This window comes from Ciconia boyciana, chromosome 3 (genome assembly GCF_034638445.1).
Source record: "Ciconia boyciana chromosome 3, ASM3463844v1, whole genome shotgun sequence".
Taxonomy (NCBI): Eukaryota; Metazoa; Chordata; class Aves; order Ciconiiformes; family Ciconiidae; genus Ciconia; species Ciconia boyciana.
In genome coordinates this window covers 3,005,042-3,024,055 of record NC_132936.1, presented here as the reverse complement: position 1 = coordinate 3,024,055, position 19,014 = coordinate 3,005,042, and the positions used below count along the sequence as shown (strand labels likewise).

The 19,014-nt window shown below is 42.0% G+C and overlaps 1 protein-coding gene across 1 annotated transcript in view; it reads right to left on the bottom strand.

Moving 5' to 3' along the window:
* Positions 1 to 18,650, bottom strand: part of MSRA (methionine sulfoxide reductase A) — a 290,363-nt gene extending 271,713 nt beyond the window's left edge. Inside the window, exon 1 of the mRNA XM_072857751.1 lies at positions 18,432 to 18,650. Coding sequence (XP_072713852.1) covers positions 18,432 to 18,561 — 130 coding nt within the window. The 5' untranslated portion in view covers positions 18,562 to 18,650. The remainder of the gene's footprint in view (positions 1 to 18,431) is intronic.
* Positions 18,651 to 19,014: the final 364 nt, after the last annotated feature.

Sequence of the window (19,014 nt, the reverse complement as noted above, 5' to 3'; positions counted from 1 at the left end):
TTAATGTCAGGTGTGCCTCTCATTTCCTTTTTGTCTTCCTTGACAGAATACCTAAGTGCTATGGATCAATGAAAGCTGTGTAACACTTCAACCTGACCACCTGATATGAGAATATTGCTCAAAAGGAGCATGCACATGATATTCCCCAAAACATTTTATTCTTAAGAATAAACACATTCTTAACATGACATGTTTGTCATGTCAGTGCTAACTCTGTTAGCCTTTCTGCTATCATGCTCTTGTTATCATTTCTGGGCATTCCCATTAGAGATGAGTGAAGCCAGTTCCTCTGAGAACAAGCCAGAGGTTTTTTAGGAGTCTAATTTTGGAACCAGATGCTTTGTTGATTTATTATTAAAGGGTGAAAGTACATTACATGACAGAAAAAAGGCTACTTTTACCTGGGCTGTTCTTACGGAGAGATGATGACAATGAATTGCCTAATGACTCTCCACTTTTCTGTTTTTCATTTATTATTAAATAGCCAAACACTGGTGAAGCTCTAAGAACCCCTAAGTGAGTGAATGGAGCTATGACATAGAGACCAATAAAAAAGGAGAATGAATACTGAGAGAAATAGGGTTGAATAAGAAAAAAAAAAAAAAAAAAAAACAACGAATATTGCAGCCACACAGAAGCAGCAAAGGAAGGTAGCAACAGCTGAAGTGGACATTCCAAGATTCAACCACAAAAATGTAAAAAATACATATGAAAACAAGAATAAAGGCCTATAAATGCATGAACAATCTGAACACGAAGGACTACATCCGCAAGGACCTCCAGTGTGCACCTCCGGTCCCGCAGACTCCCAGGGCGACCGATCAATAGACTGATGAGATGTCCCTAGCAGGGACCACCTATGACAGCTCGTTTTGCATAGTTGTGTATGTACCCAATTAACTTTGCTACAGGACGGACTGTCTTTTCCTTGGCAGCTGACCACCTACCACCTTCATTTATCATTTATCATTTTGACAACATAATGTATGCATGAGTGTGGCCTTTTCCATGGGAGGTTGCAATAGTCGAGCGATGCTGTGGAAAAGGATTAGCACCAGAAATGGATTGTTCCAGTTGAATCCAGCTGAAAAACAAAGCAGCAAATCTGCATGCCTGAACTATGCCGCAGTGCGGTGGGTCTAGGGCGGGCACACTGTCACACTGTTGAGTGGAGTTCTCCAGCTTTGCAAGGCAAACAAATTGCAAGTCCAAACTCTATGGGAAGCTATCAACAACTTCCTAAATATTCCACTGTGGGAATAGACTTCAACTACTCATCATCTGCTGGCATGATGCCCCAATTTGAAATTGCAAAATACATGGGTCAATCTTCACTAAATGTGTTCTTCTTCAGTTTTTTGAGGACCAGCTGTTTTTCTGAGTATATCAAACAGAATTTGCATTCATAGGTTAAAATGTTTTCCCATTCTCTTTGTCCAGTACCACCCGGAACACTTTAGATACATGCATTATATTTCTAAGTGCCACATGGAAGTTTAAGCACCATTTGTACCCTTAACTGCTTATAATTTCCTTTTAGATCTCAGGAGAAAAAAAGATACTTACAAAAATCAAAACGTTAGGAACCCAGCTTCACAGGCATTTGTGACTGTCATTTAGAAAACCGATTACAGTGTGCAACATGAAAAATATATGCATAGCACTTTAGGTAGAAGTAGTTACTCATAATGGAATCCACTTACAGTTAACTTGGGTAAAGTGAAAATAGACTTGTAATGAAGTGGATAGAAACTCTCAAATATCTTCAGTGAGGATGAAAAAGGAGGCTCTGAAAAATCAAGTAACTAAGAAAGAGAATTTATCCAAAATATGGTCAGGTTACCCTCTCATAATTGTCAGTCCATGTGTGAGAAATAAGAACATATTCTTTGTTTTGCACTAAGCAAGGGCTTTATTGTAAAATTCAGGTACAAAATGCTTTATTTTGTGTTCAACATTCTCTCCAACAATTACATTTTCACAAATTAAATATTTTAAATGGTTCTACAGAGATTAATGTCTCCGACTTCCTCATCTGCATCTAGTCATCAGCCCAGAGAGTGCCATTTTTTAGTCATTTTCCACTTCCATTATACTTAATATTTTTACAACAGTAGTACCCAGGAATGTCTGTGCACAGATATCCACACGTATAGGATACATATTTGATGATCTATTTTTTTACCTCTCCCATTCAAAAAGCTTCCTTTTAATTGCTGTAAATTAAATCAAACACTGAGTAGGTCTTAACTGGTGTGTGAAATACTCAACAAAAGGATGACTCCTTAAAGAGGACTTAAGGAGAAATTTAGTCATTTGAATGCAAGAGGGCAAGTCTGAAAGTCTGCACTTCCACACCACCAAAGACTGGAGAGACACCTAAGTCCTGCTGATGGCTACTTTGTGACCGCAGGTCCCATCCTCTGGACCTGTGTCAACAGCCCAGGCAGAGCCACACCATACTTGTACATTCCAAGAAAGGATGGCTGCGTCAAACTCTCGACTGGGAACAGTTCCCGATTCGCGCTAACTCCTGAACCATGTCTAGGAATTTCAGAGGAACGTACTGGTTGACCAGGGCAAAGGCAGACCCAGGATCTCTCTAACAATTTAAGAGAGATGATCTGAGTCATCTACGTCTACAGAGCCAGGGCCCTGATACAGATCGATTTACTGGCACAGAAACAGCCTGCAACCCCCATGCTGGGTACTCAGTGTTAGAGCCTAAATCCAGCCTTTTCTGAGTGGGACGGTATCCTACACCAGTAGAAGAGAACATCTTTCAGGTAGTTTGAAAAGCAATTTGATGACAAAGAATGGCACAAGGGACCAAATTAAATCAAATAGCATGAAATTTAGACAACTTGGTAAGAAAACAAATGCATTAACCCACTCAACAGTAAGATAAAAGGTATAAGGTCCTACCCCAAATCCCTTCACTGCTCAACACAGCGTTTTAAACAGGAATCATGTTCAGCTGCCAACAACATCAGGAGACGCTTTTCAGAAGCAGAATGCTTCACTTCGGAAGAAGTGAACATGGCAAACAGATATTCTGTTGGTCCTACTGCTTAATTTCAGAAGTTGCAGCTGCGCTCCAGAGCAGTTATACCCAAATCCCTGAATTTATGACTGGATTTATGGGAGAAATGATAAAAAATAGGAGGAGAGTCAGAAAATCCCAGAATCACTCAAAATAAAAAAGATCACTAGCTAAGTTCTGAAATTAATATCTTAAAGAAGAAACAACTGTAAACATATCTCTGGATCATCTTATTAATATTTCTCTTCTTCATATGACATATTAATACGTTCTGCCTAGGAATCCACCCTCTACATTTGGTCTGCCTGCTAATTTCTTCTCTTTCCTGTTCCCTTTCTGAGTAGTAACTTCGAAAATCGTCACTCAAGATACTAGTAAAATTAAGCATTATTACTCTGTGAGCAGTTTATTTTATTAAAAGTTGTTTGAGTGCAACCTCTTTAAGATGAGATTTCATTTCTGCTCCCCATCACACATCAGGTCAACCTCAGTAAGTGCAAAAGTAGATTCGCACATCCCTATTTAGGTAAGAAGGAGAATCCTTAAGAAAGAACATAAAAAAAAGGAAGCAAGCAATATAAATAGCCCCCATAGACCCTACATATTGTAATGTTATCTCTGGTGCAGTTACTTTGCTTCTGATAATCTTAGAAAAAATCTTCTTGCAGTTTGCTAAAACATATCAGGAAATCATCCACTGATTCCATGACTTAGTATTTTGTCCTTTTTTAAAATGTAAGCTCAAGATTTGAAAGTAGCAGATGATTACAGACATTTTCTCTACAAAGCCAGACAATCAACTGTCAATCTACTGATCTCATAAATCAATGATCTCCCGAAGTCCCTTCCAACCTGGATTATCCTATGATCCTATTCTGCAATACAGCAGGTACCAGTCCCTGTCTCTGTATCCTGTTTGCTGTCCCCAAGGGCTATCTGGAGTCATCCCTCTCTTTCCTCATCCAGCCTGCTAGCTAATCAACGACTGTCCTCCCCGACTCCTGCTCCTGCTTTAGGAGCAAGCTGTGCATCGACTGAAGTTGCCACAGATGCATAACCAGGTTCTGGGATGAAATTTTCAGGAGTTGAATGTCTGATGAACCAAAAAGTGCATTTCTGAGCCTGCAAATAGTAAAAGATGAATGGGAAATGTCAGAAATAGAAAGACCTCTGGAGAAACATCAACATCATCCAGATTATGCCTCAATGAAAGTAGACAGGCCAGCGCTGCCATGAACAAGAACCACCCTGTGCTTCCCTTTTGAGAGCAAGGGTGCAATACTGAAATATTTCTCCTACCCAACGGCCAGAGTTGGCCACGGTTTGTGGAAAATATTTAATATCCCACAACGGTAGTCAAGTGTTTTCGGATTACAGAGCAGTAGTCCAGGATGTGGCATGTCTTTGCTGCTAATCTTCAGGCTTTCTATGAGCACTTCCATTGCCTAATCAGAACAAGCATCCCTTGCACGATACTTTTACTTTCTCACTGGGTTCCTAGCAGAAGTTATCAGCCAGTACCTCAGGCACCAAATCTCCACTCCCAAGCAGAGCGTATGCCCTCAGGATGAGAGCTTCCTGTCTCACAGAGGGACACCAGAAAAATTAGTTCCCACTAGGGTTCTGTTTCTCAGCCATTCCTGAAACGTGGGCAGTCCTTAAAACATCTTTGGAGGCTCCCGGAAAGTCAAATTCCTGAAAAATCCAGCCCAAAGTACAGTAAAAATACAGATATATTCTACTTGGCCACATTTCTCAACAGAAAATAAGATCCTATCTTCAAAACTGAGACCAAAATAATCTCTTCACCCAGGTGGATGAAATACCACTAACTCCAATTTTGCGTATCTGCAACAGGAATTAACTATGAGCAATACATAAGAAACGGCAATAAACATCATTATATATTGCACAGGTTTTTATCTTATTTGAACTAAGGACTTATTTATGTGTATTATTTTAATTGTACTACAAATTTAAATGCAATTTTCATATGTATCGTAAAAATTTGCACCTAACTAAATAAGAGCAATATACAAATGCATCCATACCACTGAAATTCTACACATAACAAATAAAATACTAGCATGCAAAGATAAAGCAACGCCTATCACACAACAAATTACAAGCCAAACAATTGAGTGGTTGCAAAGTAAAAATAAATTTAATAAGAATTACATAAAACTGAAGTTAAGGCAATGTACACCACTGTAATTTGAAGGTATAAATTTGACGGGAAGACATTAATTAAACCACAGAAGCTTTTTAAGCCAAAAGAATTCAAAGTAAATACTACATATCAAAGGAACACAAAAGGACTAAGACACAGAAGTTAATAGCTAAAACATTCAAACAACCTTAAATCTGCCTTATGGTAACCTAATGCAAGGTCTATTCTGCACTTACCTTCTTTCAAATCAATTAAAGTGTGAGGAGTTTTACTATTGTACTTCCTGAGGATTCTGAAGGAACTAAAGCTGCTGCACTTCCACAGTTCCATATGTGAACAACTTAATTCTCATTTAGCATAACCTGACTTTGGAAATTCTTTTTTTTATTATTCAAAATGTTGTATACAAGCATTAACCAAGAAAATCAAAGAAAAGAAGGAAAAAAATTATGATTCTGTGAACTGGCATTTGATGAAGAGAGGGGGGAAAAAAAAAGAGAGAGCTTTTGACTCAGGGCAACCAGAATAACTCTTTGGGCAAGAAAAAAATGTCAAGGCTTTACACTGAATACCAACTACAGGGAGGATAGGTCATTACATAATTATTCCCTCAATTAATTTTGGTTGTGCTGTTCTGGGAAAAAACAGAGAAGATAAAAATGATTCACACAAACAAAATTCTTAACATATTAGAGCATCTCTTTGTGGTAACCGCAATTTTTTACCCTGGAGTAAATGTAACATAGCTTACCTTTCAATGAAACCAAGACAGATTACGCTGCGTTCACTGCACAACAAAGGCATCCACGTAGGCAGTTACCTGGAGTAGTTATTATGCCATAAATCCACACCTGGCTTACACTGAGCTAATCTGTCCATGTAACCATAACGTAAATCATGATCGTGTCTACTTTGAATGAGTCTCCATAGCAGTTACCCTTTTCTTTAAGAATACCATATATAACAGAGCTCTACTATGCTGAAAAGTATGATTATGATATATTTTTTGAAAAGTAACCTATTTTATGAGAAGATATTAAAACAGCTTTAGTCTTTAACAGAACACAGGAGAAGGCGGCATGGGACCACTCTCTCTCTCCTCTCGTCAAGGAAATAATAAAAGAAAATGGAGGGATGCTAAATGACTACGTAGACACAAAAAGAGATAAGAGTAATAAATAATAGGGTCAAAATTAAAAGAACATTTTAAATAGCTAAAGCAGTTCACTCCTGAAAAACCCTTCCAAATGGAAGACTGGGACAGACGTGTCGATGATTTAACCAACATCAAACAGCTACATAATTAAAATACAAGTCAATGGGCCCATGGGAGATTGTGCACTATCTGGTTAGGGCCACAAAAATGATCAGAGGACAGGCTGAGAGAGTTGGGGTTGGTCAGCCTGGAGAAGAGAAGGCTCCAGGGAGACCTTATAGCAGCCTTCCAGTACTTAAAGGGGGCTTATAAGAAAGATGGGGACAGACTTTTTAGTAGGGCCTGTAGCAACAGGACAAGAGGTGATGGTTTTAAACTAAAAGAGTGGAGATTCAGACTAGATATTAGGAATAAATTGTTTATGCTGAGACACTGGCCCAGGTTGCCCGGAGAGGTGGTAGATGCCCCATCCCTGGAAACATTCAAGGTCAGGTTGGACAGGGCTCTGAGCAACCTGCTCGAGTTGAAGATGTCCCTGCTCATTGCAGGGGCGTTGGACTAGATGGCCTTTAAAGGTCCCTTCCAACCCAAACCACTCTGTGATTCTACGGTTGCCTAACACAGCAAAGACAGGATTCATGTCATCATGCTTTAGCTGGTTATAATACTGACACCTCCATCTGAGCTGGCCACTGGACACTCCCCTTGCAGCCCATGGAAGAAAGAGGCATTTTGGGGACACTATTCACCTGGTTTAAATGTCTTTTGACATTCACCATGTGATGAATTAATCATGCAAGTGCCTGTTTTACCTATAAAAGCAGCAATCTACCTTGCAGCAGCAATTCAAGAATACATACAGTCCCTTCCAGTGCTCTATCCCAGCTCTGTACCTGGTACAATGTAAAGCCAAAACAAGGGGTTTTTTTCCCCATACTGTCTTATCTGGTGTGGAAAGAGAAGGAGCAATGGGCAACCTAATCCCATGTCTCTACCTGTGATATACATTCACCAAATGAGTGTTACAGAGGCACCTGTGCGATCCAGGCCACAACCTGACTTACTACACGGTATTTCACTACTTGTATTTGAATAGCTGCAACAGCCATCATTTAAAACCAACTTAGTCTTCCCCATATATGCTACCTTTGACTATGGCAAAGTCAGCCAAATATCATATTTTAAATGAAGAACACTTGTTTGTCAGAGTTACACAGACACAACTGAAGGCATAGCTGGCACCACAGGTCTTTAGCATCCGAGCACAAAAGGTTTTTAAATAGTAGCATGGAGACCAAGTGAAGAAAGTGAGATGTTTCTCTCAGCCTTCTTATTTTCTGAGTTGAAATCAGAACATTACCTAAATGTCAGGTCAATGTCATTCATGCAAAAATTGCACTAAAGATAAATGGATACAGTTCGCCAAAGAAGTCCAACGTATCTCAGGATTCACACAAAATAAGATAAAACATTCTCTAGTGAAAAAAATAACCTGTGTAAATATAACCCTTGTGTTTAATTCTCATAACTGACAGGTTTATTTAACAACACAAATTTGGCAAATTCAGACTTTACATCCCTTTTCAAAACTGCAGCAACAAGAAGCTATTGAATCCTGCATACCACACCGCTACCTTTTACTAGAAATAATTATCCTCTTTTATTACACAACTTCGAATGATTCCTCAGAGCAGCATCCATACATAATCCTCTGAATAAAGAACCTCTGGATTCATTTTTCATTTCGGAGAGGGAAATTACGGTACCAGCAAGAGGAGTCTCCTTCAAGCCTTATTTGCATTCAAGAGGCTGCCAGTTGGGTAAAGTTTCTCCCCATTTAAGTAATTCTGTTTCCCAGCAACCCGCGCTGTTGCCAGGAGAAACCCCGGGGAGAGCTTCCTCCGCACCCGCCCCGCCGCAGTCTTGGGGGTACAGCTTTGTGCAGCGCTGCTTCATGCCAGCGCACACATCCGACTGTGAGCGGCATGCTAAGTAGTCCACCAGGAACTCCAGGGACTCAAACAAGAGATTTTTTTTTTTCTTTTTTTTTTTTTTTGGAGAGGGCTTAGTGATTAATGACGTAGCCCCTTCCATCCATTGCAATGGAGTTAAATGGAGTTAGAGGTGATAAGGCAGTGCAGGGTTTTTTCATCAGGGTGGTGTTACCTCGGGAGCAGTGTTTGACAGCTGCATGTGCAGCTCTGTAAATATATTTCCTGTATGCTTTAAATCTATCAAGCATTGTGTGTGCATGCTAACTTCCTTTTTGTTGTTGTTTTCCAGCCACCAGGAGCAAAAACCACATGCAAACAACAAAAAAATCCCCTTAGATTCACTTAACCTTTGCTTCTCCTTGCAACACCTTCCAAAATGTAAATGTAATGGGTGGTTAAAAAGTAATTCCTGTTTTTCCAATGACAGTACAATATTTATAGTTGTACACTTGGCCTGAAAACGAGCTGTTTAATGTTTAGATATAAATACCTGACAAGGTGCAAAAAAAAAAAAAAAGAGAGAAAGAGAAAAAGCCATGGCATGTTATTACAAACAGGATTTCCAAGCGAATTCATCTCACACCTACCTGTAAAGATGTTGTAACCACAAATTTCAGAAGTTGTCTTTCAGATAATAAACAATTACTGGGGGTGAGATGCTTCCACAAAGAAACGTGCTCTGCTTTACACTCTTTCTGATTTGAATCTCGGCATACGCAGTGAAATTGTAATGAAATTTAATAATTTATGGAAATTGATGGCTTGAGTGTATTTGAGGCAAAGATCGTCTCTTAGAATGAAGAAATAAGTAGTTAACTCTTCTGAATTAAAAGGTAAATTGCAATTTGAGAAATGCTAGACCACATATGGCATTGTTACTCAACATGCTCCTGAACTGTACTTCAATGGAAATCAAATCTCACATTTTTCAGCCCATATTCCATATAAGCTTCAGTAAAATGGGTAACTAGTTAATTCTTTATGTAAAACACTGTATGAGGTAAAGTAAGCAGTGGAAAACTTTAAGAAATTAATCCTTCTAAACCTTAAGAGAAACTGTATTTTCTTTGTAGGCTTTGTTCTGAGACAAATAATCTCACTCAAGAATCTCTATTTTACACCTACAATATAGTGATATTAAATTCACGTCTGAAAAAAAGTTTTACATTTGCCCATGATTAACAAACTTTTTTAATCATTAAAGGGAAAAATATCTAATATTTTTCATTTTATTCCTCATAGTCTACTGAAAAAATATCTCAGAAAACATAAAGCTTACCTTTTATTTGCAATTCTATTGCAAAATCTTGTGCCTTGCACAATTCAGCAAACTGTCAGAGTATCAGGGAAAATCTGTTTAAAACTTCTCAGCCTAACACTGCATACATATTTAGGCACAGAATAAGCATAAAGTACCAGATTTTTTCCCTAATTCTGCACAGTACAAAGAGGCTACAAAAACATGGTGGAGGCTTCCATGATGTACTAATTCACAAGTATCAAGGGACTGGGCTGTCCCATTCAGCAGTTCTCCATTTTGCCATTTGCCCTTGATAGGAAAGTACTGATGATTTAAGAATAAGTTATTCAATGATGACAGCTCAGTGATATCCAGTACGCAATGCCTCTGTATCATTACAAGTCAGCATAATTTAAACTTTAATGACAATGACACAGATTCACTGACTGTTGAGAAAATTCCAGGATGATCTCATGCCCACAGGGATCAAATTCCACCGGGAAGTCTTTGTACCAGGCCATGAACATAAGAAAAGTTACAGTCTTTTAGCCTTAGCACCCTTCCGTGTGCCCATGGTAGCATACGCAGTCCAGCCAGCCACCTTCTCCAAGGGCAGGGGATGAGACAAATGAAAGTAGCAGACCACAGGCCATTAGTTTGACCACAATAATTTCTGTTTAGTGTTTTCAGAATGGTAAAAAAGAGGAGCATGGACAGAAATTCATAGAATCACAGAATCATTAAGGTTGGAAAAGACCTCTAGGATCATCTAGTCCAACCGTCAACCCAACACCTCCATGCCTACTAAACCATGTCCCAAAGTGCCACATCTACACGTTTTTTAAACTTCTCCAGGTATGGTGACTCCACCACCTCTCTGGGCAGCCTGTTCCAATACTTGACCACCCTTTCAGTAAAGAAATTTTTCCTAATATCCAACCTAAGATATAGTGTTATAGTGGATAAATTCCACTAAAACAAGCAGGTATAGAAGCAAAACAATTTAAAGGGTTATTTCTGCTTCTGAATGTTCATTGTGTTTGGAAACTATTAAGTTTCAAAAGATGTCCAACTAAATGCAACATTAGAAATCAACTAAACAACTCCTAACAGGACGTATGATACCTAAAATCACCTCACTTAAAAATCTCTTGCGAAATAATCTCCCTGTAAGAATATAAGGTACACTATTCTTCATACATAGGCAGCTAATTGGGGTGGAATCCAATCTGTCTACATCCTGTGAAAAGCAAGTGCTACTTCAGCAGGCAAGGGAGAGAATAGGAAGAGTAAAGCAGTTCCCATAAAACACCTGTTTATGTTCTGCATAAATTGAATGGGAAGAAGTGTGTCTCTGAAGGAAGAGGAAGCGATCCCTGCTGTAAAACTTCAGTACATTCTCTAGGAACTTTAGAAAAAACTGACATACCTCCACTCAGCCTGGGGAAAACACGTATATTTTCTCTACTTGGACTCGGAGTATCCTGTGAGACTGCCAGCATGCCCCACTCTGCAACGGGTCAGACTGCTGTACGCACAGAAAAGCAAAAGTAGTGTGGCCAAAAAGAGAGCAGACTTAAGGGTCTGGCTCCAGCCTCCTGCAGTCACTTAAAGAAGTACCATCATCCCAGGTATGCTTTGGCTGTTTATTTTGATGTATCTGCTTAGGATGTCATTTCAGTCTCCCAACAGAGGAGGATCATCAAGATCCTGAGGGAATTCTGTAACCCCTGGAGTATCCTAGAAAAGATGGACACTGCTGCTACCACCACAGCTACAGCTAAGAAGATTTACAGAGTCATGGCACAGCTAAGGTTGGAAGGACCTCTGCAGATAACCTAGTCCAACCCCCCCGCTCAGAGCCGGGTCAGCTCGAGCAGGTTGCTCAGTACTGTGTCCTGTCAGGTTTTGACTATCTCCAAGGATGGAGAAGCTACAACTTCTCTGGGCAACCTGTTCTACTGTTCAACCAACGTGAGAGAAAAAAAAGTTTTCTTCTTAGGTTGCAATGGAATTTCCTGTGTTTCAGTTTGCACTTGTTGCCTCTTGTCCATCCATGGGGCACCACTGGGAAGACTCTGCCTCCATCTCCTTTACTCCTCCCCATCAGTTATCTATACACATTGATAAGATCCCCCTGAGCACCATGCCCCAGCTTAACTGAATTTAGGCAGAGCGACCCTTTCACTCAAAGATCATGTATTTGTTTTAACAATATCAAGGCAACTAAAGCTGAAATATTCCTGCTACATCTGAAGACAATAATAATAAAACAATGAGGCTGAGACTAGAAACCTATGAAAATCTCAATTTCCTATGCTCACTAGACACATTCTTCTCCAGATGTCTCAGCAAAAACATTCAGTGCAAGTTTTTCTTGAGTTCCATATGTCAAGTTGAAGTACTAATTCCACATAGAACTGAAATTCACTGTTGTATGAATTTAATATAAAATATACAGACTTGGAATTAAATCAAATAGTCAAAGCAAATGCAGATCAATTCATAAAGTTAAAAATAGAATCAGACACTATACCAATTACTTGAATAGCTCTTAGGTATGCAGGAGATTATCACTTAAATGCAAAGCTCCCAGTGCAACACTTTAACCCAAAATGTTAGTTATCCTTTGATACACAAACAGGAAAAAATATTGAGTAGGAACAAGATTTCAGTTGACACTATCACTAGTAACATCCGGTGTCTACTTCCGGTATCCAAAACTTAAGGAAGACCTTAAGTAATTCATGACAATTTAAGGAAAAGAAACAAAAATTAATAAGTGACTGAAAAACATGCCTTCTGCTGACAATAAAAATTCGCTTTGCTTGGTTTATGTCTGGTTGAAGTCATCACTTTTTTAAAAAATAGGCCAACCAGCAATTTAATTATGATCTAAACATATTTCATGAAAACCAGAAAACAAATATTACGATGCTTTTCATCTTCATGAAGAAAACAGTACCAAGCTGCAATGGCTGGAAGTTGAAAGATAACAAAGGGATTCAAAATATGCACCTTTTTAATGGAAAGACTTATGAAACATTGGAACAATTTATGAAATTTTGCCATGGATCCTCTGTCAAATGACATTTTTAATCAATGTTTTCTTTAAAGAGCATGATCTGATCCAAGCAAGAATTAATTCATGGAAATGCTGTGCTCTTTTCTATACGGAAGGTCAGACTAAAGTTCACCATGACCTCCTCCACATTTGTAATTATTGCTCTATTAATCTATAAATATAAAGCTAAGAAGCTTAATAGGTTTAAACAATCGTAAGACTGTCTACCCATGAGTTGTACGTTTACTGCCTCAAGAAAGTTAACCCGCTACAGATGGGTATGTTACAATGTAAGTACCTCTGCTAGGAACATAGCTGAGACCACAGACAGAGAGAAGATATTTCCTGACACTACTCATTGGGACCAGGGGGACAAAACATTCTTTTAATTTACTACACACTGCTATCTCAGGCTATCTAGCAGAAAAAAAGAGTGTGTCTGTATATATATATATATATATATATATATATATGTTATTATACAATGCCTTGCACAGGAAGTTCCCTCTACATTATTAGGGCTCCTTGACTAGTGCTCCTACCACTATCATAAAATAAAACAGTCAATTAAATAGTGTAAGCAATATATACTCACATATTCATAAAACGCAGCCATGTTTCAGCAGTAATGTAACCAAAATTAATTCTGAAAACTAGAGTTATACTAGAAAGGCGGAAGCAATAAATAATACTTGATTTTACTATAAAGCACAACACCGTATTGCACCATTATACAGAAATCATATGAAATAAATAATTTTCAAAAATTAATGCAACAGCTCTACTGCAAGGAAATAAAACAGCACAACAAACTCTAATTCCCAGATTACAAAATTTGTTGAAGATCAGATAAATCGAACTTGATTACAAAAAAGGTAAGTGAAGCTTACTAATGTTTGTATTGTTTGCAGCTCACAGTATAGTATTTTATCCCTGTTTAACTGACCTCTAGAAACAGAAGCCTTTGTATCACAAACCAACTACTTCCAGTCACTTCACAGAAATCCGTGTAATATACAACGTTTAACTGCATAATTTTCTTAGACTCAGATCCTAAATTAGTAATAACCTTACACTAAAACAAGAGTTATGCAGACAAGGTCAAGTCTCACATAATCCTGTGGTCAGCAAGTTGCAAAGGAATAGAAAGGCAATTTAGCTTTTCACCAGACTAGATAGTGCAACTTTCAAGCTGAAGCTGTCACTCAGCTGTCTTTTCCTCTCTTTTGGACTGCGGAAAAGGAGGGTGCAGCCCTGTACTCACAAGGTTTGTGAACGGCCATCAAGAACCCTCAGCACAAGAGGTTCCCCACCAAAAAACAAAGCTCACCAAGGGGCAGAGCACGTTCATGCCCATCTCGCACCCAGAAAGCATCAGGAACTTGGAGCATTGGGATGGGGATGTGCAAGCAGGTACAATGCAATTAACACAATGTGCAGGAGGCACAAAGAGAGCCCAGAAGTGCTGCTCACAGAAGAAAACCCTCAGCTGCCGAAAATACCTTCCAGGACACAATGCCCTGATCCAGGCAGTGCTAACACCTCTGGTGCTTCAGCAACCTCCCTCTGGACTGAACTCCTGAGAGTGGTCTCAGGCTGTGGGGAGAGCCTGGGGATCCATGGGGATGGCAGCAGTGGCAGCAGCCTCATCTTTTAAGAGGTGGCTCTGGCAGACCTAGCTGCCGCAGCACAAGGGAAGGAGCTGCAAGAAGTGGGCAGGCTGTATCACATCAGGGATGAGGAGCAGGCGATCACAGGATCTTCAAAGAGACCACACAGACAAGAAGCTAAATGCTCTGCAGCTCTTCACGTAGGAAACAGCTAGGGGCCCTCAACACCATTGAAGATGAATAAGATGGACACCTCAGATCACTGGATTAGGATCAGTGCTAGCTACTACTTAAAAGAAAGGTCTGGCAGATGTTTTCCTCAAGTGTCTGCACACTAAGGCAGAGTTTGGTTCACAAAGAAGAAAACTCAGATGTCCAAGTGTGGTCACAGACCTATGATGTGATCAGAATCAGAGACCTGGCACAGCACACACAACTTGAGCAGTGTCATGCATGGGAACAGGGTACGTAGGAAGGATTAGCACAGAAGAATAGGAAGGGGAGCTGCACTCTACTGAAACAAACTCCTTGACAGCACAGAGCTCCAGTGTGAAACTGAAGTCACATCTGCTGAGAGTCTCCAAGTCAAAACCAGAGGGGAACACTGGAGGTGGTGTGGTTTGGGGTCTGCTACAGAGCACCTGACCAAGAGGAGGTAAGTGGATGAGGCTTGCCACAAAGAGCTAGCAGAAGTCTCCAGACTGCAGGCTCTGGTCCCCCAGGGAGATTTCAGTTCCCAGACATCTGCTGGGAGGGTAACATCAAATTGTGCAAGCAATTCAGGAAGCTGCACTAGTGACAATTTCATACCAAAAGTGCCAGAGATAACGGTTGTTTGCTGATCGGCTGTTCAGAAGCAGGGAAGAACTGGTGGCATTGCAGCAGCACATGGCAGAGAGCTGCAGTGACCACAAGATAGGTAAACAGCAGATTTAGCATTTTGGACTTTCAGAGCTCAAACTCTGGCTTATTTAGGGAATTGCTAGCTAGAAGCCCCTCAGAGGCTGTCAAACGGAGAAAGTGCCCTTCAGGGTGGTCTGAATTTTGACAAAAAACTTTCTAAGAGAGCTAAGGAACAAAATACCATGCAGAAAAACTGGGAACTTCATCAGAAACACAGAGCTGCTTAATGAACTAAAATGCAAAGAGAGAGTATACAAGAAGTAGAAACAATAACAAGCCACAAAGGAGGTATATAAAATGCCTTGCCTAGGCATTTAGGCACAAAATCAGAAAGGCTAAAGCTGGAGTTAAAACCAGCTAGGGACTTAAACAGTAATAAGAAACGATTCCACAAAAATTACGAGAGTAAAAAGAAACTCAGATAAAATCTGGGTGCATTGATGAATACACAAGACAGCCTGGAAGTAGCACAGAAAAGACTAAAGTACTCAAAACCTCTTTTGCCTAAGTCTTCAGAAACAACGACTGCTCCAAAACCTCTGCATGCACTGGCACAGTCAGAAAGGAAAGCAGCAATGTGGGGGGAAAATAGGTTATGATTACTTAAAGAAGTTAAATGTCCAAGGAGCCACGTGGAGCTCTTCCAGGGCTGCGGAGGAAGCTCACTGGTGTGACCATCAGAACACTGTGACAGATCTAGATGTAATGGTACCTAGAAAAATCCTGGTGACTGGGGGAGATCTCTGATGACTAGAAATGGGCTACAGTAACAGCCATTCTTAAGGAAGGCAAAAAGAGGACTGAGGAACTACAGGCTGCTCGGCCTCGGCTCAGTCCCAGGGAAGATCAGAGTATGTCCTCCGAAATCATTTCCAAACACAAAGAGAACAGGAAAGTAATCAGGAACAGCCAACCTATTTACCAAAGGCAAATCATGCTTGACCAGCTGGGTTGCCTTTTATGATGAAATTATTGGCTATGCACATGAGGGCAAAGTAGTGGATGTAATACATGTTGACTTTAGCAGGGCTTCTGTCACCATCCCTTACAACATTTGCATTTGGAAACTGAGAAAGTACTGGCTGGGAAGAACAGACTGCTAGGCACTAGACACGTCAAAAATTGGCAGGACCACCAGACTCACAAGGCAGTGATCAATATCTTCACGTCTAGCGTGTAGCAGGTTACCCCAGGGGCTGATGCTGGGGCCAATATCATTCAATATCTTAAACAATAACATGAATGATGTGACAGAAAACACGCTCAGCAAATTTGAGGGCAACGCTAAACAGAGAGTGAGAGCAGACATGCCAAACAACAGAGCTTCAGTCTGACGAGACCTTGAAAAATTTCAGGTCTATGCCAACAGAAACCTCATGAAGGTCAACAAGGAGAAGTGCAAGTTCTGCACCAGTGCAAAATTATCTCAGCCCTGCTGGAAAGGACCTGTGATTCTGCTGGCTGCCAGGTTAAATATGAGCTAGCAACGTGCTCTCATTGCAAATAAATCAAATTGTGTACTGGGCTGCGTTACAAGGAGCGTGGACAGCAGAGTATGGAAAAGCCCTCTCCTCTATGCTGTACTGGTAAGAATTCACCTGGAATATGACATCCAGTTTTGGGTCCTCAGTTCAAGAGAGACATTAATAAAACGGCAAGGGTCTGCAAGGTCAAGTTGGTCAGCAGCCTACCGCACGCACACCCACAAGCTCGCAGAAGCTGGGCGTGTTTCAGCTGGTGAAGGGGAAACTAAGGGGCAATCTTACAACAGCTTAACAGGGAGTGAGAATGATGACTCGGCCAAACCCTTCTCAGCAGCACCAGACAGTATCGGAAAGGGCAGCAGCCACTACCTCTGCCGTAAGAGGTTCATGTTGGACATGAGGAAAAAGTCTCTGACTAGAAGGCAGCGCAGCACTGAGACAGGGGCTGAACTGGAGCGCCCTTCCAACCAACACTCCTCTGATTCTGCAATCTAAGAGCAATTTAAACAAAAGAAACGTTACTGAGCCAATGTTACACAATGTTAACATTTAAATCCCCATTCTTGTGGGCCTAGTGTATCTTCTGTCCAGGTTTTTATCAACAAGCAATGTGAACTTTAATCTATAAAATGTGCTACTCCTGGTATCATCTCTAGAGTTCATTGCCCTAACGATATCAACCCCATCTCTGTACCCCTCCTTTGAGTCCACCTTCTCCACATCAGACATAATACTCTTCCTGCTACCTTGAATTCCACCAGTACCTTCTCGCTACATTCAGCATTTTACCAAATATCTATACAATATAAGATTTTACTGTGCTCTCAAACACTTCTTTCACTGGGCCTTTGCCATCATCCATTTATTATTCTCCCACCAGCACTTATGTACCTTACATGTTTAAATATACATATTTTTTTAAGTTCACAGACTTTGTTAGGGACTTTAGGTGTCTGGAGCAAAGACACGTATAAACACACACCTTGTAAAATGGGAGAATGAACATGCTTGTTAGAGCACCTACGTGCCAACAGGGATGACAGTCATCTTGCAATGTTTTCAGTTCCTAGGAGGGCTGACAGAAGGCAAAATTGCTTAATTCTAGGTTGCTACTTTGCTCACCTGACAGCACGCATTTATTCAAAATGAAAGGAAGAGTACTGGAGAATCATTGAGAGAAGAACTTAAAAACACTTTGCAAACATTAAGATAAGAACATCCACAGCATGCTTAGGTATTATTTTGAGGTATTAACAGAAAAAGAAAGGGCTAAGGAAATAGGCCCTGAATAGGACTATTGTGGCCCTTGTAAAAATTAAACCAAAAACTCATATATGGCCAAGAGAAAAACAAGCGCTTGTTGGCTGCTCCAGCACTCGATTAATTCCTATTCTTACAAGAGTGCACAGGAAGCGTCATTGTGCAGCTAAATCGCGACACAAGTGCACTCCCGAAGCACCCTACAGGCTCCCGCCTGGACTCCCCCTACCCCTACCTCACGCAGACGAGCCGCCCCCGCCATTTCACCCCCCCACACAGACACCAGGCGAGCGCCCCTCTCCGCATGCGCCACAGCCCCGCGCGCAGGCGCCGCAGCCGCCACCGCCCGCCCCGGTGGGAGGGCAGCGCGCATGTGCTCAGCGGCCGCCTGAGGGAGCGGTGCCGCCTCCCGCGCTGAGCGGGGCCTCCGCTTCCCCTCCCCCGCCGCCACCGGGGCTGGGCCGCGGGAGCGAGGGGGGAGCGGGAGCGGGGAAGGGTCGTCCCTACCTGCCACCGGGATGCGCTGGCTCCTGCCGGGGAGCGCTTCTTCTTTCTGCGGCAGCCGGGAGGCCGAGTCGCCCATCCTGAAGGTGGAGCTGCAGAGCGCGCGGAGGAGGCGCCGCGGCGCCGTCGGCATCGCCCCTGAGGGGAGCCGGGTGGTGGCGGCGGGGAGGTGTGAGCGGCCCGGCGCGCGCTGGCCGTTGGGACGGGCGGCGGCGGGAGCGGGGGGGGAGGGCGGGCGCGCGGCGGCGGCGGGGCGCGAGGCCCGCCCCCTGCCGAGCGGGGGCGGGGAGCGCGGGCCCCCCCCCCGCGGCTCCTGCGTCCGGGGGGCTCTGGAGAGGGCAACCCCCGACCCCCCCCGCCGGTGTGGCCGGGCGGGTGGGTGCTCTGGAAGGTGCAGCAGCCTCCCCGGTGCGTGTCCCCAGCCGGTGCGCCCCGAGGGCTGCGTGCTCCGGAGGGTCACCCGCCTCCCTGTGCCCCAAAGCGGTGTGCCCTTGGGTCTGGGTGCTCCGAGGGGTGCAGCCACCGCGTAGGTCACGGTGGCATCGCTTGCTCGGGGTTTACCTGCCGTGGTTTTTATGTGCCCACC